Raw genomic sequence first — 23,351 nt, forward strand, 5'->3', positions numbered from 1 at the left:
AACGTCTCCCAGGGTATGATATCTGCCTAGTAATAAAGAGGTATACCTAATTTAGGACCAGAATTTGCACATGTCTTCATTTGGTACCATTGGCAAATCTTGCTTTCAAAATGAGTACACCTTGTTAAATTTTGAATTTTATGGTGATGCTAATGACAAAATTTGAAGGCAAATATAGGTAGAAATAAAATGATTTTATTAGGAAAATGAATAAGTAATGAGTAATTAGTAGGAATGCAATGCAATTAAATAAAAATAATTTAAAAATATCACAATGTTGGTTCTATCTAAAGGATAAGAAAATTTGCATGTGTTCCCAGAAGAGACACACACATGAGCGCACTTGCTCCACATGTCCTATACGCATATACATGGCTGCCTGTGCAGATTGGCCTGGATGGAAACAGTTGGGTGCCCCCAGAAAATCTTGAGAAATGGATTTTGGCAAGAAGACAGTAAAGATTGCAGCGATGAGGCACAGGGCATGGCCAGGCATGGGTACTGACCAGGAGTCTGTTTACATGCAACCAGCCTCCTTTACCCCCCATCCCTCTATTTTCCCTTGCTTGTTCCTCTCTGAATTACCTCTTTTTGCCTGCTGACCTGCTCTAATGCCCAGGTTTGAAACAGGAACATTCAGAACCTAATGTGTCAGCAGAATTCATTGCTGTCACTACTTGTTCCTCTATTAATGGGTTTGCAAGTGTGATACTGTAGAAGTCGGTCAAAGAAACTCTTCTAAGACTCAGTCTGGAGTTTTAGAAAACAGGCATTGTTTAATTGCGGTGCTGGACGGTGCTGGACGCATGATTGCTCCACCTAGTGTGTGTGCTGGATTGTCCAGGCTACAGGGGTTATATACAATCGAAACATTCATTGGATTTAAAAAAATATATGTACACTATTTCCCATAACTTGTTAAAGTATGTGCTTTTGTTTCTACTGATGGTTTTTCAGATTCTTGATGTTTGTGGATAGGTCGGTACTCAGCTTAGACATGCATACTAGGCTGAGTCATTTTCACGTCCAAGGACATGAATACCCTGAGTTCCTCACCTGATCTTTTCAGACACGTCCTCCAGGCTTGGAACATCATTTACCCTTGCAAAGTTTCTAAACCTCCTTTTATCTAACTAATCATAGTCATAATATCTAACTAACCATAGTCATAAAACATTTCAGATTTGTCTCTATCAGGGAGAGAAGCGTATGTCCTTCTCACTTGGTATCAAGTGAATCAAAGGAAGTTTGCTATATGTACTGGACTTTTTGAGAGCTACCATATTTGACATCGGATTTGATATGATAAATTGTGCTAGCTACAAGAATGAACATTTTCGTTGGCATTCAGCAGATAAGGAGACAGGTTTGTTTTGCAGATGAGAAATCAAATGCTTATTGCACTCCTTTGCAAACAAGTAGGAAGAAAGAAGACTGCAGAAGACCAGCTTGAGGTCACCTAGTACCAGCTTCAAGCAAAGAAGCAGAATGTTTGCATTAAGTGTGAGGTTTGCAGGTCTGCCTGCCCCCACTGTATCCAGTTCTCCGTGGCTTGTTCTCTTTATGGTCCCTCAACTGCTCCAAGTTTCTGGCCTGTTACCAACTTTCTCCTCTGTCCCACATTATCTGCTGCTACACCTCCCCAGACTTACGGCTATGCCTCCTGATGAGTTTCCCCACCTTTTCCCCCTTTACCTCACCTGGAGAAGCAGCTTCTTTTCCTTCCTAATGTTTGTAGTGGGCCACCCATGGAGCATTCAGTCTGAAGCACAAGCTGAGAAACCTGGCAGGCGAAGGGAAGCCCTGTGACTCACCAACCAGTCCTAAAGTTCATTCCACAACACATTATTGCTTACTGATCCTCCTAGATTTTTCACATGCAGTCCAAATTACACTTTTCTACAAATTAAGCTGTTTTTCTTGAGTGCAGGGTCAGTATAACATCTTTTTACATAACAGAAAACTGTTAGCAGCAATGGTAGATAGGGAAAGAGAAACTGACATCAAGCATTTGACGCTGCCCCCATGATATCCTTGTCTCTAAATTGGAGAGACATGGATAAGATGGACCACTCAGTGGGTAAGGATTTTGCTGGATGGCCACACTCAAAGAGTTGTGGTCAACAGCTCAATGTCCTGGTGGAGATCAGTGACCAGCGATGTTCCTCAGGGGTCAGTATTGGGACCGGTAATGTTTGACAGCTTTGTTGGTGACATGGATGGTGACATTGAGCAAACCCTCAGCAAGTTTGCTGATAACAAGGCCACGAGGATGATCAAGGGACTGAAGCACCTCTCCTGTGAAGCCAGGCTGAAGGAGCTGGGGTTGTTCAGCCTGGAGAAGAGAAGGCCCCAGGGAGACCTCACAGCGGCCTGCCAGTGCCTAAATGTGTCAGGGGGTGTAGGGATAGGGCAAGGGGGAATGGCTTTAAACTAAAAGAGGGCAGGTTTAGGTTAAATGTTAGGAGGAAATCCTTCACTCAGAGGGCGGTGAGGCCCAGGCCCCGGCTGCCCAGAGGAGCTGTGGCTGCCCCATCCCTGGCAGTGCCCAAGGCCAGGTTGGATGGGGCCTGCTCTGGTTGAGGTGTCCCTGCCCATGGCAGGGGGTGGCACTGGGTGGGCTTTAAGGCCCTTTCCAACCCAAACCATTCTATGATTTTAAACCAGTCGTCTCTAAAAAGCTTAACAAATTTGACATACGGATGAATTTAATACCTTTGTGTTTTGTTTTGTTTTCTCAAAATCTTTCCACTTTGTTTATTCTTGTCTTTTAACTATGCTCTGTAGAGCTGTACTCCACCAGCACCAAGCAGAATAGACCAGGTTCAACCTTGCATTCCACAGCTCCCCGTCCCTTGTTAATATCTTTATTTCTGGTTCACTGTAATCTCCATGTTCTTCTCTATAATAGTGTTTTCTACCCAACTATTTTGCATCTTACATTTCTGCAATTAAGTTTTCTCCTATGAAAGAAAGTGCTTTCTTTCAACTTGCATTCATCCTTTTAATATTACCGATTCCAGACCACTTCATAAATTAATTAACATCATTTGGAATTCTGATCCTGTCTCCCTTTATGCTTGTAACTCCTCTCAGTCTCTGTGCGGAGGATATACACGGCTGTCCTTCCTACAGCTTAGCAGGTAAGGAAATGAGCTACAGAGTTTAAGGAGGCTGCTTTAGTCACAAAGAGGATCATTGCCTAAATAAGAATTGCCTTCAGGCTGCCACATAGGTTACTTCAGCCTATGTTCTGCTCATGTAGAAGGGATTTCTCTACAGCAAAGACTTGGTAGGTTTTATTTTAAATTTAACATTATTTAAAGCTAAATATTACATACAAGTTTTGTTGGTAAAAACAAGCAATACTGAGACTGCCCACACTGTGGTGCAGCACAGGGTTATCCAGGCTAGTCAGATAGCAGCCTGGTCCTGTGACATGCGTAATTGGCCAAGACAACTGTGTAGGATGATGCTAAATCTGTTTACCACTATAGCTTACACATTAGCTTACATATAGCTTACACATTAACACCCTCTTGCTTTGTGTAGTGTACTCGTACCTCAAAGTTAGCTAGCACTCCTGCAGAGCATGCACAGGCAGAATATCCCATCTTTTTTCCTCTCTGACATATATTCTGACATACAGAGCATACAGAGTTGTTACTAGCTACTTACAGGTGTGTAAGGTGTTGTAGCTGTTGCTGGGCTGGGTGCAGGGGCTTTGTCCAGTGGCACAATCGCAGCCAGGAGCTGCCTCCAGTGCAGTGGCAGAGCTGCTGTGCTCGCTCCTGAGGGAAATGATTGCTGAGAAGGTTAACAAACAGACAGAAAGATGCCACTGGGGACTATATCTCTGTACAATAAATAAATAAATAAATAAATAAATAAGCCCTTAAATTTACCATGAAAATAAAATAATAAAAAAATATACTTCGTTCCAGAATTCAAGTAGAAGCCAATAGTGCTTTAAGTTTATTATTATCTTTTTGCTATGCTATCTCAAGCCATTTCCAGCTTGTTCTGTCATTGCTACGTAGTTCTCCAACCAGTCAGCTTTTACTGGATGGGATAATCTAACCAATCTAATAATTGACTTTGCCTGTATGTGTCCCCATATATGTACAACACAGCCTTGGGAAGGTAGGAGGCATTCTACAGCAATTACAATTGGGGAAAAAAAGAACCCGGACACGGGGAGGACTCTGTAAAGGGCCTTGGACAGTGTTTCCATCACTTTATCATAGCTAGCAAGTAAGGGACTGCTCAGCCGATCGACCCAGATGTGTACAGGAATACATTTCCATCAAACTGGCTAGAACACGTGCTATGCTTTTCATATGAGTTTCTATTTTTGCACTGATTTTGTGCCTTTGATTTGTCGTAAGAATGATGTGGACAAGCAACACCTGACATTGAATGCAGTCTGCCAAAGCAAAACTATGGCTTTAAAAGATTCTAGATTAATTTTATTGACAATGCAGCCTGTTTTACATCAGACAGTTATGTTATTTAATCTGATTTTGAACAGGTGGGACAAGATTTGTAAAATTCTGTTTGGGACAATGGAACAGCTGCATGGTTTCAATTCTAAAAAAAAAATTAGGAATAGAGAAGGAAACATTCACTCAAAATGAATATATGGCTGGCAGACAGATCCACAAATGGCTTTCATATAGCAGTAGATGAGTTTGTGAATTAATTAAAAGCTGAAGATAGATCTAACAGTAGAGCCTTCAAGGATATCCCAAATATAAGCAATTACTTTCCTTCCAAAACTGGCAATACGCAGTTGTGAGGCCCCTGTTCGTGATATTCTAATTAATACCATTTACTCATAAGTAGTAACGTTAGAAGGGGTATTGCCAGCTTGGAAAATGTAAGGGTTCACAAGTCTCACTTACTATACCCCAAATCAAATATTTACCTTTAGCTATTATAATTCTAGCCTGTCTTTTTGGTTTTGAACTCCTGGCATCCCCTTTTCATGTGCAACATGAACACAGCAGCTGGCTTTGCTATATTTATAAACAGTGCAAGTTTGGTTTCCAGGGTTGTAAATGGTAAGACACTCTCCCTTCCTACACTTGTAAATGGGACTAGCTTACAATCATCAAATTTATAAGCAAGAGCACATGGCGATGTGCTTATTCCTGTGGGTTTTATAGCACCACCTCCTCCATGCTCTGAGAGTGTGTTTTCTGCACTTAGTGCATCCCTTTTCTCTCTGGACACGTGTCTATGTTCTATAAAGTGCAAAAATTGTTTGCAGGTACGCTTGTTTACTACGGAGCACCAACTGCTTCCACGTGATGAGCCCTGACTGCGGAGCGGCCAGCACGGAGGTCTGTGACCCACATTCAGGATCTGTATTCAGCTCCCTGCTCCAAACGGTGGGGAAAACCACATCTGAAGGCAAACAGGTAATTGTTCAGAGGAATGCATCTAATTGGAGATCTACCCAAATGACAAGGACTGAAATTAATAATTCTCTAATAAAAAGTCTTGCTACAGTGCAGGTTGAGAGTTAAACCTGACAATAATTTATGCTTTTAATTACAAAGGTGCCATCTGTTCACAGAGAACAATTACAAACTCCTCACAGTGCCTCTCCTTACTTGATCTGTGGGGCAGAAAAAATATGAAGAGCCAGTCAAATAACCCTTGACTCTGCCTGACTTTGTTCAGGATAAATGTCTTGAGCATACCTACTGATTCCAGCTCTTCAGGTCCAGTAGAGCACCTAGGATCAACCTGCTGCATCTTCACAAATCTGTAACTAGTGAGCAGCAAAGTTGTTCAGTGTGGAGATTTAACTAGCATTGCCTGATCTATTGCTGGAAATCTGTGTGTCTACAGATGTGAAACACCTATGTAATGTGCTGTCAGTCAGTGATGAACACTAAGAACAGGACTTCAACGCCTGAGCCCCTTCAGTGAATCTAGGTAGGGCTTCACTCATGACAGCAGAGATTTGAACATCCGTGTGGTCCAGTGAACTACATTGGACTGTACTGTTAGCACTGGCTGTGTAAGAGCCCTGTCCACTAACAGGCATCCCAAATGACAAGGCAGCAGGGACACACAGTGAAGCCAGCTGATGGTATGCTGAAGCGACACTTCTTCATGTCAGTGCTATCAGTGACCTGAGTATTTCCCCCAGCCACGGAATATGTCACGTCGCATTGACTGGTTTGCAGTGCTCAATACTCGTGGCACTGGAGCTACATATTAAGGTTATGAACCTTGTGATGCGGGTTGCCTCTGAAATCTTAGCGTTACAACTCGTCATGCTGCTATCAGGCTGTACAGCCTGGATTGGCTGTTATGCTTGGAGTTAAGTGTCAAACCAGACTTTATATATATGGATTAATATATTTTTAGGAGGCCAAATCGAGACGATTCTAAGCTTAGGAAGCCGTAAAGGCTAAACAAAACATCTCCCCACGCACGCTGCGCCCACAAACACACACCCTAAGCGCAGGCGCACAAGATGGCGGCCCCCAACCTGGGCCATAACACCTCCCCCCCACACGCCGGGCCCGCCCCCTCGCTGCTGAGTGACAGCCCGACGGCCCATCAGCGAGCCGAGGGGGGCGGGCCGAGCGGCGGCCGGCAGCCAGTCAGGCGGCGCGGCGCGGCGGCGGCGGCAGCAGCATGAGCTTGTCCGTGAGGTGGGGGCGGCAGGGCGGGGGGTGGCGGGCGGAGGAGGGGGGTGGTCGCGGCCGGGCGGCGGGGGGCTGCGTGCGGCGAGGGGCGGCCGGTGCGGGGCTGTGGTTGTCACCCGTGGGGAAAACGGGGCGCTGAAGCCTCGCTCACCTCCGTGGTGAGGCTGCGGGTTGTCTCCAGGGCGCCCGCTGCACTCGTCTCCAGGGCGCCTCGCGCCTCGGGCGGCGGTAGTGGGAGGGTGGCACCAAAATGGTGGGGTTGGGGCGATGCCGTGTCCCCTGAAGAAGCGCTCTTTGTGCGGTTATTAAGCACCTGAGCAGACAAGAGGGTCCTTTTTGCACAGGAGTTCAGTGATAATCCACTTTCAGGCTTACAAATATGCCTGCTTTCCCTGTGCAGCCAACCAAGGGCCATTGGGGCTGCTCAAAGCTGTGCTAATCCAGAGCCTGTCTGCTGTCCTCCAAGGCTCCTTGCTCCTGGAGGCACTTATGCTGTGCCAGGTTCACCTTGTGCAGCATGCATCCTTGTCCACTTTGGGAATTTCTGTGGTACAGCCTCAGCTGTGCTTGAAGCCTAAATCGCAGCTGTGCATTTAATCGCTGGATTTGATTGAAGTTAGATAGCCCTTTTTTTCAGTAAAAGGGAAGTAAAAGCGGCTAGCTGCAGGATTTGGAAAATAAATACCCCTGAAAAGCAATGTTCCGTTCGTACATCAGTTACCTTCAAGCACCTTACGTTATGTGGCGCTGCATGCATTTTTTCTCTGTTGCAGATGAACATATAATAGGTTTCTTCCCGAAAGCATGTAGAATTACACAGTAACCAGATGGGAAAGGGCTTCTGTGTGCCATCTAGTCCAGCTTTCTGCTCAGAGTATGATCCATCTCAAAGCTACAGGAGGTTGCCGAGGTTCTTTCCGGCTGGGTTTTGAATGTTTCTAGCAGTGGAGGTTGTTCAGTTTGCCATTGCGGCTCTTCCTGTACATAAATGTGAGAGTTTTCCTGTAGATCCACTTGCAGCTTCACCTGTTGCAGTCTGTAGTTGTCTCTTGTTCTTTTGATGTGTACCTCTGAGGGGAGCCTGTCTCTGTCTTCTCTATCTAATCCTCTAGACAGTGAAGGACTGTAGTTTTATGTGGCAAGGTTTTGGCAATGGGGGCTGGCCTCTGTGGGAAGAGCCCAGCAGCTGCCCCATGTTAGATAACGGCCAGTTTCAGCAGGCTCCAAAGGAACCCACCGCTGGCCAGAGCTGAGCCAGTAACTGATGTTTTTTGTGCCTCTGTGAGAGTAGATTTAAGAAAGGAAACAAAAACTGCTGGTCAGCAGCAGCAGGGAGAGTGAGAAGTGAGACCATGCCCTGCAGCCCCCAGATGAGTGCCGCAGGAGGTGCTCCAGGCAGGCAGCAGCAGTTCCCCTGCGGCCTGTGGAGAGGCCCCTGGTGGAGCAGGCTGTCCCCCTGCACCCACGGGTCCCACACGGAGCAGATCTCCACGCTGCAGCCCGTGGAGGAGCCCCCGGTGGAGCAGGTGGATGTGGCCTGGAGGAGGCTGCGGCCCATGGAGAGCCCCCGCAGGAGCAGGCCCCGGGCCGGAGCTGCAGCCCGTGGAGAGGAGCCCACGCAGGAGCAGGGGGTCTGGGGGGAGCTGCCGCCCGTGGGGGACCCGTGCTGGAGCAGTTTGCTCCTGGGGGATGGACCCCGTGGTACGGAGCCGTGTGGGAGCAGTTCCTGAAGAGCTGCTGCCTGTGGGCAGCCCCCGCAGGCTCAGTTCGGGAAGGACGGCATCCCGTGGGAGGGACCCCACGGGGAGCAGGGGCAGAGAGGGACCGTGAAGGAGCGGTGGAGACGAAGCGTCAGGGACTGACCACAGCCCCCAGTCCCTGTTCCCCTGCGCTGCTCAGGGAGAAGAGATGGAAGAGAGTAGAGGGGGGTGAGGTTTTTTTAGTTTGTTTTTTGTTTTTTACTTCTCTAGCTTGTTAGTAATAGGCAATATATTGTATTACTCTCTGTATGCTGAGTCTGTTTTACCTGTGATGGTAACTGTTGGGTGATCTTCCTGTCTTTATCTCAACTCCTGAGCCCTTTGCATTGTATTTTCTCCCCCTCATGCTTTCAGGAGGGGGACTGAGAGAGCAGTAGCGGTTGTGTTGGAGCTCAGCTGCCCAGCTGTGTAAAACCACCACAAGGACAACACAAATGCCATGTCTGTGGCCCGTCCCCACCTGGTCCTTCTGCCCCCGTCACTTGGGTCAGAACAAACTCGGCTCCTTCAGCTTCTCCTGTATCAGGTGCTGCGGCCACCTAGGCGTTGATCACGGTCTGCCTTAGAGTACAGAAAACGGATAAAGCCTCTGCTGTACTGGGGCACCCCCAGCTGGATGCAGTACTTCAAGTGTGGCCTTGTGATTGCGGAGTGGAGGGAATTATCACTGCAGTTAGCCGAGTTTATTGACAGGATGATTTCCTGCTGAGCTTTGTGCATACCTGATGCTTCCAAGAGTGTGCTTTCAGCCTTCTGAGAGTTCTAGCAGGTATCACCTTTTACCTTGATCGAGTGCACAACTTCTCTTAGACTTCTTGCTCTGAGGCGGACATCTTCCAAGCAATCACTCTGTATTAAGCATTCAGTCTCTGATTTAAATAAAGCACAGTTAGAGCAAAAATGATACACCGCTACTTGATCTGAGTAGCCTTTACCTGTGTCATCTGCATTTTTTCCCTGTTTTCCCCGTGACTTTTTTTCTATCTGTCTCTGTTACCTGAATATTTAATCTTATTTCTAGGCCAGCAAAGGAAAAAAAGATTTGTCTTTGATTAATATTTGCTGATTTGGGGGACTCGAGCCTTTTATATGCAACAGAAGCAGATCAAAAATGTTTTCAGATTAGTGTGTCTATGATAATAAAGGATTTAAAAAAAAGAAATCCCTAAGTGTCAAGTATCTGTGGAATGCTTCTGGCAAAAAAAAAAGCCGAAGATTTGTGGCACACAACACCCACTGTAGCAGCTGGATGTCCAAGTTAAATGTTAAAGCTGTAGCTGCATCTGTGACTCAAAACTCTTTTAGGCAGCTTAGAAATAAGGTGTTTTCAGGAGTTGTGTCATCTCAGCTGCTAATCTAGTTTGTAATGTCGAGCATTCTTTTCAACAGGTAGTTTTCCTTACGCTTTTTGATGGTTTGTTATTGATCAACTCACCTCTGCTGATTTTATTTCGGATGGGGGAGTAGAGGTGCTATTCAGCATGCACAACGGGCTTGTCTGTTTTGGGTGTTATTTTATATTGGGAGGAGGCAAGCTGGAGAGATGTTGGATGGGGACGGTAGTGATCTGTGCAATTATGGTGAGTTTCTTATTGGTGGAAAACATTATCTATAGTGGTATTGTCCCAGCAGTAATCACTTACATTGAATTTCTCTCTTCTTGTATAGGAATGAGCTTTCAGTGGACAAAATGAAAAAGAAGAAGAGAAGAGAACTGACTGAGGAACAGAAACAAGAAATTAAAGATGCCTTTGAGTTGTTTGATACAGACAAAGATAGAGCAATAAATTACCACGAATTGAAGGTATTTTTTTTTCGTTTAATTAATTTTAGGACAGGCAATATATATCTCCTTCTAAGTGAGTTTTTATGATGGCAGCTGCACCTTTAAAAATGCTCCATGTGTCACATCTCCTGCCAGGCTGAAGGAGTGGAGATATTCAAAAAAGAAATTGCAAATATTGCATTGATTGCACCGATGTAAGATTGAGCTTTTGTCCTCTCATTTTACGCAGTGTAGTAATGGAATTGCTCTGGCATTCTCTATAACGGAGATCTGAATGCTCCCCAGGTGCAGCTTGTGCAGACGAGTAAGTGGGAAAACAGCTCTTGAAAAGCTGTTTTGTAGTGCCTTTTAGAGGCGCTAGATAATGTAATGCTTGGTGGTGTGAAAATCCACAGGTTTAAAAAAACTGAGCTAAAAGATGTAAGTCAGGTTTATAAAGCTGCTGACCAGAAACCAGAGCTTACCCACTTTGCATTTTTCAGCAGGGAGCCTATGGTCTGTAGGAATGAGGTGTGCTTTTTGCGGTGCTTACGGGACTCTGTAGTTTTACTTCCCAGTGGAGGCCTCTCCTGTTACTAGCTATCAGCAAATGGAGGTTGGGATGGCAGTCCTTGTTCCTAGTGAGTCCTCTTGTCTCAGGAAGCATTGCATTAGTTTATTAAAGGCTCTTTAAGCCTTTTATGAATTGCTATTCTAATTATACTGGCTTGGGGAGGCCAGTGTTCCTGTCATCGGTAGAGTAAGATTATTTGGGGAAGAAATGCCTAATCCAACCTGCTTGTTCCACAGTCTTGCTTTATCAAGTAACTCAAGAAAGGAGTAAAAATATTTTCTATTTTACCTTTATTTCAGAGTTTGGGTATTTTGTCTCTGCTGAAAGCTATAAGTAGGGTACTACTAGGGACTGTTGGTACAGTTTGTCCTGTTAGTGTGCTTTGCATTCCCAGCTGTCTGACTGGAAATACGTTTATTAGCTGTCCAATTAAATATGGTGCCCCTGAATTTAATGCTGTTGAACAGAAATGTATAGAGTAAAGAAATATCTCCTCCTCTACAAAGTCAGCATGTAGCATAGGTTTTGAAAGGCTATATTGAATAGGATTGTGGCTTTCTATTTCTGGTTTAGTGTATGTCCATATGTTTGAATGCAGTCAAGGCAGTGTGTGCTGAGAATTGCCATCTCTGTTGAAATGTGGAAACTAAGCATGTATCCCTAACCTAATGGAAAAATAAGTATTATTGGTTTGTGTGGTTATAGTTACATAAGTATCAGTGGAAAAGTGGTAAATTGAGTCTCTTGTAGGAAGACTTGTAAACTTAGGCATGTTCAGTAATTTAAAGAATGTTTTTCAATTTAATCTTGGAAGAAGGGACAGTGCTTGAAACTTCTTTGAAAGTCAGGATAGAAGTCTGCTTTTCCTAAAAAGCATTTTATACATTCTACAATATTCTTGAAAACGCAAAGGCTGTTTTTTCCACTTACAACCTGATGTTCTATTTGCTAATGCTAATTTTAGGTGATATTTTTATACAAAGCATTTTTTGCTTTTATTTTATTTATTATTGTTGCTGTCCCACTGATATGCATAATCACTCCTGGGCAATAAGGTGCTTATTAAAAATAAGAAACTTTTAAAATCTGTAGTTTAATATTCATATTTGGTTGCACTTCCATTTTCTTCCAAAAGGTGGCAATGAGAGCCTTGGGTTTTGATGTGAAAAAAGCTGATGTACTGAAAATACTTAAAGATTATGATCGAGAAGCAACAGGCAGGATCACTTTTGAAGATTTTAATGAAGTTGGTATGTATTTGATTTTATACCTTTAGAAGACTACCTTCAGAGAAACTTAGTCTACAGTAGTGACTGGAGTTTGGGCAGAGTACTTTGTGGGCATTTTCAGTTACTGGTTCTACTGGGAAATAGAGGAGGGAGATTTAATTTCATATTTTTATTCAGAAACATGAATAGTGAAGGAAAGTAATTCTTTGTATATTGAGTAGTCGGTTGATAAATGGAGATGAATACATTTTACAGCAGTGTAAAAGGAAACTGGCTATACATATTCCTTATCTGTATAAAAATGCTACAAAGGAATAGCCCCTAACTTGAGAGGTAGATGTTTTTGTGTTTATTGATTTTTGTCAGACTCTCCTTCCTACTCGGAAAAAGTAGTTGGCACTGGTTTTCATGGGAAGGAGTGCACACAGAGACAAACTGTAAACTGAATACAGATTTCATATATAACAAAGATAAGAGAAATTGAAGCAGATGCTAAGTATTGTACATCAAGGATTTTCAGCTGCCGATAAAAACAGTGAATTTCATTAGGCTGCTTCTTTCATCTGAAGAGTGTGTGTTTTGCATAGTTTTACATACTTTGTATATGGAGTGATCTGCAGAATTAAAAAAATGAGGGATTACACTTCCTTAAGGATTTTTTGATTGTTAGACATAATTTGTACTTTTGTATACAATTCGTATTTACCAAAAATATAAACTGGAATCCCTTCATATATATGTTACAGCTTTATATCTCTATTTCATGATTCCACTCCATGTGTTCAGGGTATTAAATTTACATAAGGTTTCTGAAAAAAAAAAAAAAAAAACCACCATTGTAGTGTATTAGCTTTTGGCTACAAATAACAATCTGCTTGGTAATGGTGAAACAATTATTGTTGTAAATGTGGCAATCTTTAGAGATTTTACAGGTTAGGATTGGAGAAAATGTGTTGTTAATGACATGTAATATTTTTTCCTTAGTCATATTCCAAGTTAGAGCAAATTCTGAGTCAAAAGGAAATTGAAGTCTATGGGGGAATAAAATTGATCAGTCCTTATTAAAAAAATTTAAAAAAAAATGATTTAATATTAGGTCCTAATGTTCAGTTCTGTCACAGCCAGGACCAATACAAGGTAGGCAGTCAAAAAGTGCTGTGAGAAGCTAGGAAAAGTCCTGTAGAAAGCACAACATGCACCAGGAAGGCAATTGCACCAATCCAAAAACTTGAATCTGATTTGAGTGCAGTTATAACATGATATGTCCTTGTCACAGAGTTGAACTTGATACCAGCTGTAGCAGAAAGATCAGGGGGTTAGAGAAAATAGGTTAGAGAAACTATTATTCTGAAGAGCTGGCTGAATATAGTTTTTAAAAAAAATGTTGAGCCATCAGTTTTGCATAATTATAATCTGTCTTTTAAATGTTGGAACTGACCATCTGAAATGTATAAAGATACAATTGTATTTTGTCTTGTTCTGTACAGACATTTGACCTATGATATTTAGAGACATAGTGTTTTATTGTTCTTCAGCTAGTGTTGCAGTTGCCGTTCTGCCAGAAAAAGTAGAATTTATCAAATGATGTAGTGCTGTTATGCAATGTAGTTTTAGATAAAAATGTTTAAATAAAAATCTGAGAGATTTTTATATGCATTTTAGTATACATTATATAAATACCTAAATGCATAAATATATAGAGATACGAAAATAAGAAAACCTCATTACTATAGCGAGCTTATCTGAGCTTGAATCTAATAGTTTCGTTTCAGGTTCACTGAGCTAGAGGAGGCATTCCATCTGCAAACAGTAGCAGATGCTAAGTGCTTCTCTTTGCACAAATGAGGATGGTGTATCTTTAATGGCTTTGTAAAAGTCTTAGTAAGTCCTGTAGTACAAGACTAGCAGGTACAAAGATGTGAAGGTATTTCAGAAATGTCTGAAATAATTACAAGCAAAATATTTTTGTGAAACAAGCTAGTTTGTCTGTCTTCTCTGTTGCAGAAGCTAACAAGTGGATTTGATAAAAGGAATAACCAAGACTGGTGAATTCTTTCAAAATTAACATCTTGCAGCTCATACCTGTGTCCTTTCCATAACCCTTGGGCTCTGGTTTTGTTGTTGGTGTGAGAAACGCTCCGCAGCCAATAGCTTAGGCTCAGGCGAGGATCTCAGTGAAGTAGTAATTTATTTGCGATTGCAATGGCGGGCGCCCCACAAGCAGGAGCGCGCCTCCTGGTTCCAAAACAGTTTATATACTTTTTGATGACAGGACCCTCCCCTGTTTCCCCACTGAGTGGGTAATCCAGGTTCGCAATCTATCTGATGCTTCACAGACAATGCATGGCCTTCAGTTGCCGGCCTGTTAAATTTCAAATTTCTTTTGACTTTTTTACTGTTTGAAGTGGTAATGTTTCTTCACTTATCTGACTTGACTTAACACCGTGATTTTCACCTAATTGTTCTAAGGAGTCTGGTTGTCTGCATTTTACAAGGTCACCTGCTAAGTTTTCTTATCACTGCAAGCATATCTCAATGCCCCATTCCTTACCTTTAAACAATGTAACTCTGCAAAACCAACATTTTTATTCCCACATTGGGATTGTTTTTTTCTTTTTGGGGGGGGCACTTTTGTATCTAAAAGAGAAGTTCCATATGAATGTTATTCATTACTTAGTGTTGTTTCAGTGTTCTCCCCAAGTCAAAACTCTGTCCAGATCATAACATTTAAAATAAACAAATTAAAATATCTGTCTGTCAGAGCTGATGTTTTTTTTTTTTTCTGAAGTGCAAGCTTGGAACAGAGTAGGCACATGTATATTTTCAATTTATATAGGAAAGTCTATTGAAAGCATGAGTGTGTCTAAACTACCATGTAGCTTTCCCCTGTAACTGGTACATGCCAAAGAGAAACTCAACTTGTGAGAAGAGTTGACAAAGGTCAGATAGCTGCCAAGCAATTTATGCATATTGAATTGGCATAGATTAAAAATGGAAGAATAGTTCAAATCTGAAATACACATTCTTCCTATCACCTCAGTCTGTTTGTCATTCTGAATTTACCCTTTAGAATCTTTTAGTCTAATTTCAGCGTCCTTCTTACAGTGACAGACTGGATATTGGACAGAGATCCACAAGAAGAAATACTCAAGGCATTCAAATTGTTCGATGATGATGACTCTGGTAAAATAAGTCTGAGAAACCTGCGTCGGGTTGCTAGAGAACTGGGTGAAAATATGTCTGATGAAGAACTACGGGCTATGATCGAAGAATTTGATAAAGATGGAGATGGAGAAAGTAAGTATTAAGAGTTAAAATCCCATATAGTTCATTCTTAATCTTCTTCCCTTTTTAAATGTAGTATTATCTTGAAAATGCCTGAAATTTTAACATTGTCATCTTTTTTTTTTTTAAATAACTCTCAGCTCAAACTTGATTTAGCTTACATATAAGGGAAATAGTTTTTGATACCTACTAGCCCTGGAAATGCGTGGTGGAGTCTAAAAACCAAATTGATTTCTCATCCTCAAATTCATCACAACTCTTAATCAACCAATGCTTATTAAAAGATTTGTTAAAGTTTAGCTGAAAGTAGAACTAACTGAATTGGTACATGGAAGAGTCCCTGTGCTACATTACATTCTTATTTCTGTATGAATCAGTAAAAGGGTTAAAGTGCTAAGAGGACTTCTTTTGATCATCTAGTCCAATATTTCTTAAGTGGTAGTGTCACTGTTGTGATTTCTGCCTGTTAGTGTAATAATCTGTACCTGACTAATAAATCATGCTGGACTTAACCCTGGGTCCAAGCAGCATCAGCTGGGATGAGTCTCTGATGTGCTTCTGGACTCAGGGGTGCTGAAGAACTCGGTGTGAAAAATGGCTCAGGGCAATCAACAAGGTCCATACAGAGCGGGCTGCAGAGGTGGTTTATTAGCTGCATAAAGAATGAAATAACAAATCTAACTTGATGCTATGCTCATTAAATCTTCCTAAGCGCTTCAGCTTAATGTTGGTGTCTTCCCCCGCCTCCTTCCCCTTAACTTAAACCTTTACATTTATACCAGAAACCTTAACACATGGATTTCGGGAGCCACTCACTTCAGACAGTCAACACAGATGCTGCATTTCCAAGAATCACGGAAACCTGCTTCTGAGTTTTTTCTTTCTTTCTTTTCTTTTTTCTTTTTGGTGATTCTCGTCTGAGATTTCAGTAGCAGTTCGTCACCTTTTTCAGAAGCAATAACATTTATATTTGTCAGCAACAACATCTGTTGGATTCAAAACTCCAGTAGTGGGGGAAAGACAGTGCATTGATGTCAGCCCTGACAGATACTTTTCTCTGTTCTGCTTGTGGTAGAGTGTGGAATAACAACTGCAAGTTTGTCAGCTGCTGACCTGTGCTTGTTTGTAATTACTCAAGTACTGAAACAGTCAGATGGTTTTCTTTCAAGGGGAAAAACAGGCCATTCAAACAAGATCAGTGCTGTGGAAATGCTAACTTTGTGTCATTGTAGTGGTGAAAACAGGGAGCCTGAAGGCAAAGATAGCTAAAGCTCCCTGTTTTAATTGCCATTAGAGTGGTATTGTTGACAATGTTACTACAAGAGTTAGTGGATTGTTGAGAAAACTTTTCTTTCCTTTTGGAGATACTGTCTTCTGGTATCTCTCTCTTTTCTGAGGCCCTGGTTCCTTAATAAATCCACACTGCATAATTCTGGTGTTCCTCCACACTGCCAGGTGTGTCTTCCCACACATTTCTTGCATTGGTATCGATTTCAGTAACTGCATAGCAAGCCATCTACCCAGACTAGCTATTTGATATATGCTTTATTTTGAGCTTGTTTCCTTTTGAAAAAGGAATAGTTATAATAGCATTGCATTGCCTGTATTTCCTTTTGTTTATTTCTCTGAAGACTCATATTAGTTTTATTTGAAGGTGTAGCTATAGAGGTGAGAGCAAGTAGGAAACATCAGTCCACACGCACATTTTGTTCTCTGTTGCTCTCCTGGAGTTGCCAGTGGAGACGTCTGTATCAGGATCATGGATGGTCTTTGATGTATCACTGTTTGGTCACTGGAAGTTAATATAGACCTTTAGCTCCTTTCAGGAAGGTCATAATTATCTTGGATTAGTGCTATATTTTGAATACAAGTTGATCAGCTGAGGGTGCGTAGCTCATTTTCCTTATTTATCTGTTAATTTTCTTTCTTAGAGTAGTCTAGCACAAGACTGAATATGAAAGACTGGCAGCATAATGTTTGTATATGGTACTGTTTATCCATAATGCTCTGTGTTTTCTGTCCTTTAAAGAAAACCGATGCTGCTGCTAGCTTTTAAGATTCATTCTGAAAAAGTAAATAATCCTGTGAGTCACTGTTCTGTTCAGTTTCAAACATCTGGGTCAAGTAACAAAATTTCACTGTCATCTAGTTCTCCTTCTTTTTCTGCCAAGGAAAATAAATCTGGAAGTATTAGTTGGTAGCATTTTTAACTGATGCCTTAAATACAGGAATAATACCACTTGTGGTTAAACACTCCTGTTACATTTGAAAGATTGTTGTGTTCATAGGGAAATAAGGTCTGTTATGTGATATTAAGGCTGCTTGAACCTTAATCTTTGTAGTGAAACTACTGAGCTGTGCTGGTACTCTCTGACAAATTTGCTGTTAAAGTATTCTCAACATGTTTACATCTGCCTTAGAAGGTAAATCATCTTATTTTCATACTGCTGGTCTTAAGAGTGACTCCTGTTTTGGAGCATGGCTGTTTTTAGAAACTCTGTGCTGTCAGTTCATGCAGTTTTTGTCTTGTGTAGATGCATCTAAAGGAAACATAATCCAATGTTGGGTCTTGGATTCTGGCAGAAAATTATGGAGAGAGGGTGAAAAAAAAAAAAGCTCTACTGAATTAATATGCTTCCTTAACTCTCCAAGTCCACGTTTTCTTCATATTAACTGTAATAATGCTTTATGATGATGTATGTCATGAAAATGAGGGAAGTCTGATGCTAGGGAAGGCTGTGATAGCTTCGCATTTCATTGTGCCTAACTTGTGAACAGATCCGGAGTCTGAGGACCATTACCTGGGTTACTGGGAATTGTTACCACATTTCTCTTTGCAGTTTGTTTGAAGGTTGCAAAAATTGTTTATCGTTATAATATTTTATTTTCACTTAGCAACATTATTGAACAAAGATGTTTTGAACCAGAGAATATTTTGGTAGGGATGTTTGTGTTTGTGGTTCTTCGAAACTTCCTTTGGCTTCCAGTTTTGGGATGTGTGCAGTATTGAAACTGGCTGTGGAATATTTCTGGAATAGTCTTGAGAAATTATATCACAAACACCTGGGTAGAAGTTGTGTCAGGAGGTGGGTTAGAATGTATAATGTAAACATACATAATTTTTTTTTCATGTATTATCTTTGTTTCTTGTTAAACAGCAGTCAGTCTCAGCACAGTACTTCTGGGGAGAAAATGTTACTCCCTTTTGCCTTTTTGACCTTTTCTTTCTGTATTTTTCAGTAGTCCATCGCATAACCAGGCAACACATGAAAGACCCTCTAACTTACTCATCCATCATGTTGTCAGTGTACTGAGGGGAAAAAAAGGAAAAAAAATAGTCCTTGGTACATTGTGGAAATGCGTTCCGTTCCTCTTCTGCAGAGTTGTTTAGCCGTTCTCATAAACACAGTGTTTCCATAGTCCTACGGCAGAAACAATTGATTCCAAACAATATAGTAAATAATTTGCCTTTACGAGGTGAAAATTCAGTCAAGGCATGAATCTCGGTTGTTCAATCTACTTGATAATACCTGGGATCTGATTGTTCTGTGTAGCTCTTGTAGTAGCCTTGTGTAGTCCTCAGCTACAGGAAATGGAGGTGAACATCCATGCAGGGAGCTGAGCATTGCACGCTCTGAACAGCAAGTCTGTTTAATTACTATGGGAAAAGATTTTCAAATCCAAATGTTAGAATTAAAAATCTAATCCACTACTTCCATTTTTCTTCTGCAACAAAATACAACGGTCTTGTATTTTGGATTTTTTCTTAAAGTTCAGTGCTTAGTGTCCTACTTGCAGGCTTATGGCTGAAGAGGTAAAAATAATGTAATATGTATTTCCATCTTTTGCCTCTTTTTCTGTGTCTAATATTTGCCCTCTGGTCGGTAATGTCCTGGAACAGTACCATAGAAATAGAATAATTTGACATGCATTTAGTTCTTCATATTGGACTGACAAGCTGATGTGCCTGCAGGCTTACCTACAAAGGAAGGCATTTGTATCATGCTGCAATGAGCATTTGGGCTGTTGGGGGTATGCCGTAGGTCCTGGGCAGCAGGAGAAAGACAGACCTCTAAAATCAGTGGTGGTCTTTCTGGATGCTGTAACTTTTTCAGACCATGAAGGTAGGTAAGCACTGGAGCCTTGGAGATGTTTCAGAGCCTGAACAATGTGATTTAGCTAGCCTGCTTTGAGCAAGGGATTGGGCTGTGATTTTAGGATTAGTGTTCAGTAACTCAAAAGGTATTTAAAATTTTTAAGAGTAATTAATTTCTCAACACAGAATTATGCATTTGTTATCTTTTAATAGATTTAGTGTATTCGTAGAAATTGATTGTGTAAGTGAATTAGAGGAAATTCAGAGCTTACTCCTTGTTAAATGCCAACAAAGATACATAATTTACTTTGTATGTAGCTAGGAGAAACGCAAGCCATTTAATTCACAACCTTGCATAAGATTGCTAAAGACTAGGGAAGAGTCTTCAGAAGCGACAGTAGAAGAGAATAGGTGTAAAATGTCGGGTGCAGTCTGAGCCCAAGCTAACTATTTGTCCCTCTTCTGACATCTTGACTACTTTGAGAATAACCAATGGCTTCACATTATTAACAGCAATTTTATACTGATAATTTTGCCTGATTTGTGCAGTTGACCATAGCCTACTTCATTTTCATCTTTAAAATCTTAGTAGCTTTGCCAGACGTTGGAATCATACTTCAGTTGTTACGTTTTAGGGTGTAGCTAGATTTCTGTGGTCATCTGCCAGATGTGTGTGTGGTTCCATCGAATTGCTTTTCTTACAACTAAACTGATTAAGTTTCATCTCTGGATTCCTGTTTAATGTGGCTTACTGAAAAGCTTCTTTGGGCTCCAGATATGTTCTTCAGATAACTGCTGTTGGGAAAGGTCATGCAGATTGAGACTGTTGCTCTCTTCATCAAGTAAACAGTGAAACTGGAAATTATCTTAAATAAGATAACCTGTAAGTATTTTTTAAAGCAACTTATTGGCTTCGATATCTAATCTCTTTTCATTTTTGTGTGTAACTTAAAGTAATTTCAGAGGCTCAACAAGGGAAAGCAATATGCTGCTTGTTGACCAGTATAACTAAACCATATACCACTTGTTTTATATGCAGAAAAGCTTTAATTGATAATTCCAAAACCTGGAAAATAAGTTTCATATTTTTGTGGTTTTCAGTTAACTGACCAAGAATCAGAACTATTGCTGAATGTAAAGCATTATAATGGAGCCAAAACAGGCCCAAACTCATCATTTCTATTTCCTTAAATCTGTTCGTTGTTCCTCATTCTGACCTTCAACCTTCACTTTCTAGGAATGAATTGATAAATATTTGTACACATAAATATCCTGTATATATTTTGTAATCATCCATCCTCTCCTCTTATTCATATTCTTAACTATTTCAGCGTCTGTTCCAGATATATTCCCCTTTTAAATTGCTAGAACTGTTTCTCAGCTCTTTCACGCCTTCTTGATATCTATTTTGTAACATAAACCTTCAAAATGATGATGATTAGTATCAAACCATTTCTAGCCACTACATTCTAAGAACAAAAATGCATTAAAGTATAATTAAGGTGGAAAAGACATACCAGTACATAAGAGAGGACTTGCAGAAATGTTGTAATAATCTGAACTCAACATATGATAAATTTAGCAAGTATAGAAATATATGGTTATATTTGAAGATATTAATGAGATAAAGTTGTAGAGATGCTTTTTAATATCACACAGACAACGTTGTTCTTATGTGTAGTAGAATACGGTGACTGACTAACATTTCAGGATGTATGGTCCTAAACTAGATTAAAATAACTTGTCTCTTATTTTTTTAAATGTGTTGCAAGAGGGCAGATTTAGGTTTATTTTTTAAAAAATGTATATCTTTAACGTAGTTAATTTGCTTTGCTTTCTTCTGGCTTTAAATGTAACTCATGCTTTGCAATACTTTGTTTAGGAATAACTTGGGTACGCTGGCTGGGGTAGATAATTGTCAGGGAAAATTTGTCATACGTGTCTGATCTCTTCGTTTCACTGACTTAGTCTAATCATTCCCCAGCGCAGTAATTAGTTGCAGAGTGAACATGTTCATTGGCTAACTCTTCTACAGTGGCTCTGTTTTAACATATGAGTAAGGTCAATAGCTCAGGTATAAGTGCAGCAAAATAATTAATGACTGCTAATTAATTTATTATTATGACTTAATTTCTTCGAGTACATTTGTGTAAAATTTCAGTTAATTATAACTGTAAAATGAAGAAAGTTCAGACGGGGGAAAAGCTTGTCAAAACTCCATTTTAATTCTGGCTAATTTATTGAATCATTAGTAAATTATCTTAAAATTCATTTTGTATTTTGGCAAGTGTTACAGGTTTGGCAGAGAGGAAAATGATGGTGTGGGTGTGTGGTTTTTTGTTTTTTTTAGGGGGGAGGAACACAAAGGTCTGAATGATGACTTGAGGAATAAAACAGAATTTGATTGTAACTGGAACTGCTGCATTGTTACTCGAGAAGCATGTGTTTAATATGTTTTATTTACCATTTTTAACATTTTAATATATGTTAAAGTCATAAAGTGGCATGTTTTTGCTTAGGCATCTTTTTAAATACTTTTCTATTATTTTTGTTTTCTTTTTAGAATATTTTTACTTTCAGCATTAGAAATAGTAGCTTGTTATATACAAGCTAGATTCTGGCTTAAGTGTCACACGTAATTAAGATTGCATTCTGACTTTACCCTTTTACATGCAAAAAAAGAACCATGAAAACTCTGTTCTAGAAGGAAAAAAAGAAAACATGTATAAAGTGTGGTTAGCAATCTGTCAGACCCAACAAATACTAAGTTGGAAACCTTCAAGTGAAAAGCATGATACAGATACATACGTTGTTTTCTCTTTCGTTTTATGGGTACTTGCTGTTTGTCTAATAATTTTTTTTTTTCTACAGTCAATCAAGAAGAGTTCATTGCTATTATGACTGGAGACATTTAACATCAGAAAAGAAGAAATGAATTCATCGCAAAAGGGAGGAATTAGTGACATCTGCCATTCCAATATTTTGTACTTTGTTTCTGTAGAGTCATGTAGAAGATTAGTTTCCTCAGAGATCAAAATAACACAGGTTTTATAAACTGATACTTTGGTACTTTGTGTCATTAAATATTGTCACTTAAATAGTTGATACAGCATATTAGAAGAAGTAAAGCTGCATTTCAGAATGTTTGAGTACTCATTTGTAAAATAGCTTTGTATAAGATTTATAAATTATATGGTATTATAAGAGCCTTTTGAAGTTGACTTTGTGTTATGATTAGCTATGGCCTTAGTTTTGATACATAAGGTTTGACAAGCTTCCATTTTAATAAAATATTCTCTACTATTGCTACTTGAAAGTCTTGTTTTTGTTTTATTTGAGCCAGACAATAATTTAAAATCCTTCAAAGAAAATGTGTTTGTTTTTTTTTGGTGGTGTTTTTTTCATTTATAGATTTTTATTTCTGTTCTAGATGAATGGTAACGTTAAATGAGCAATCATATCCACCTTTATGATGGCAGAGGGCATGCAACTATGCATGGTGATAAACACTGTAGCAAAAATGTCGGTAAGTCATGCAGATGACAACCAGTGTCTCTAATTTTCAGTATCTACACCACTGATACCTGTGGAAACAGTGGCAAGTGTTTATGATGAGTAGATGCTCTTTCTGCAGTATCTAGTTGGGACAAAAGCATTATAGGGAATTAATTTTTCAAGTAGTTAGAAAGACTGGGTGTATTTCTAGTTTACCAGGTGTCTTCCAGATTGATATATCAGATTGATATTCTGCATTTCCTGCCTATTGGTTGTAGTTTCTGCCTCTTAAATTTCAAATCTCTTTATATATGAAGAATTTGCTTGTCTTGCTTAATCCTGTTATTATCTTTCCTGTCAGAAGAAAAATCTCTTTTAACTCAGTAATTCTGGGTTTATCAACAAGTGTGCCCTGCACAAACACACTGAGCTTGCAGTTTACTGGAGACAGAGGTTGCAGTCATCAAAGTTAATAGATT

The 23,351-nt window shown here is 40.2% G+C and overlaps 1 protein-coding gene and 1 long non-coding RNA gene across 7 annotated transcripts; one reads left to right on the forward strand and one right to left on the reverse strand.

The window, feature by feature from the left end:
• Positions 1 to 1,048: 1,048 nt before the first annotated feature.
• Positions 1,049 to 5,915, reverse strand: LOC125180598 (uncharacterized). The gene is made up of 3 exons (XR_007159299.2): positions 5,709 to 5,915; positions 3,679 to 3,791; positions 1,049 to 1,783 (listed from the first exon to the last, which is right to left on the reverse strand). It is a non-coding gene; the product is annotated as an uncharacterized lncRNA (long non-coding RNA).
• A 616-nt stretch (positions 5,916 to 6,531) lies between these two features.
• Positions 6,532 to 22,693, forward strand: CETN3 (centrin 3). 6 transcript variants are annotated; one of them, XM_066988549.1, is made up of 5 exons: positions 6,532 to 6,674; positions 10,097 to 10,232; positions 11,903 to 12,017; positions 15,102 to 15,293; positions 22,249 to 22,693. In XM_066988549.1, the coding sequence occupies exons 1-5, from the start codon at positions 6,658 to 6,660 to the stop codon at positions 22,290 to 22,292; spliced, it is 504 nt and encodes a 167-aa protein (XP_066844650.1). In that variant the 5' UTR covers positions 6,532 to 6,657; the 3' UTR covers positions 22,293 to 22,693. The 6 variants fall into 6 exon arrangements, with proteins under 6 accessions (XP_066844650.1, XP_047907572.1, XP_066844651.1 ...); XM_048051615.2 differs by having other exon boundaries at positions 6,643 to 6,665; XM_066988550.1 differs by lacking the exon at positions 6,532 to 6,674 and adding an exon at positions 6,733 to 6,826.
• The last annotated feature ends 658 nt before the right edge of the window (positions 22,694 to 23,351 follow it).

The sequence above is a fragment of the Anser cygnoides genome, chromosome Z (genome assembly GCF_040182565.1).
Source record: "Anser cygnoides isolate HZ-2024a breed goose chromosome Z, Taihu_goose_T2T_genome, whole genome shotgun sequence".
Classification (NCBI taxonomy): domain Eukaryota; kingdom Metazoa; phylum Chordata; class Aves; order Anseriformes; family Anatidae; genus Anser; species Anser cygnoides.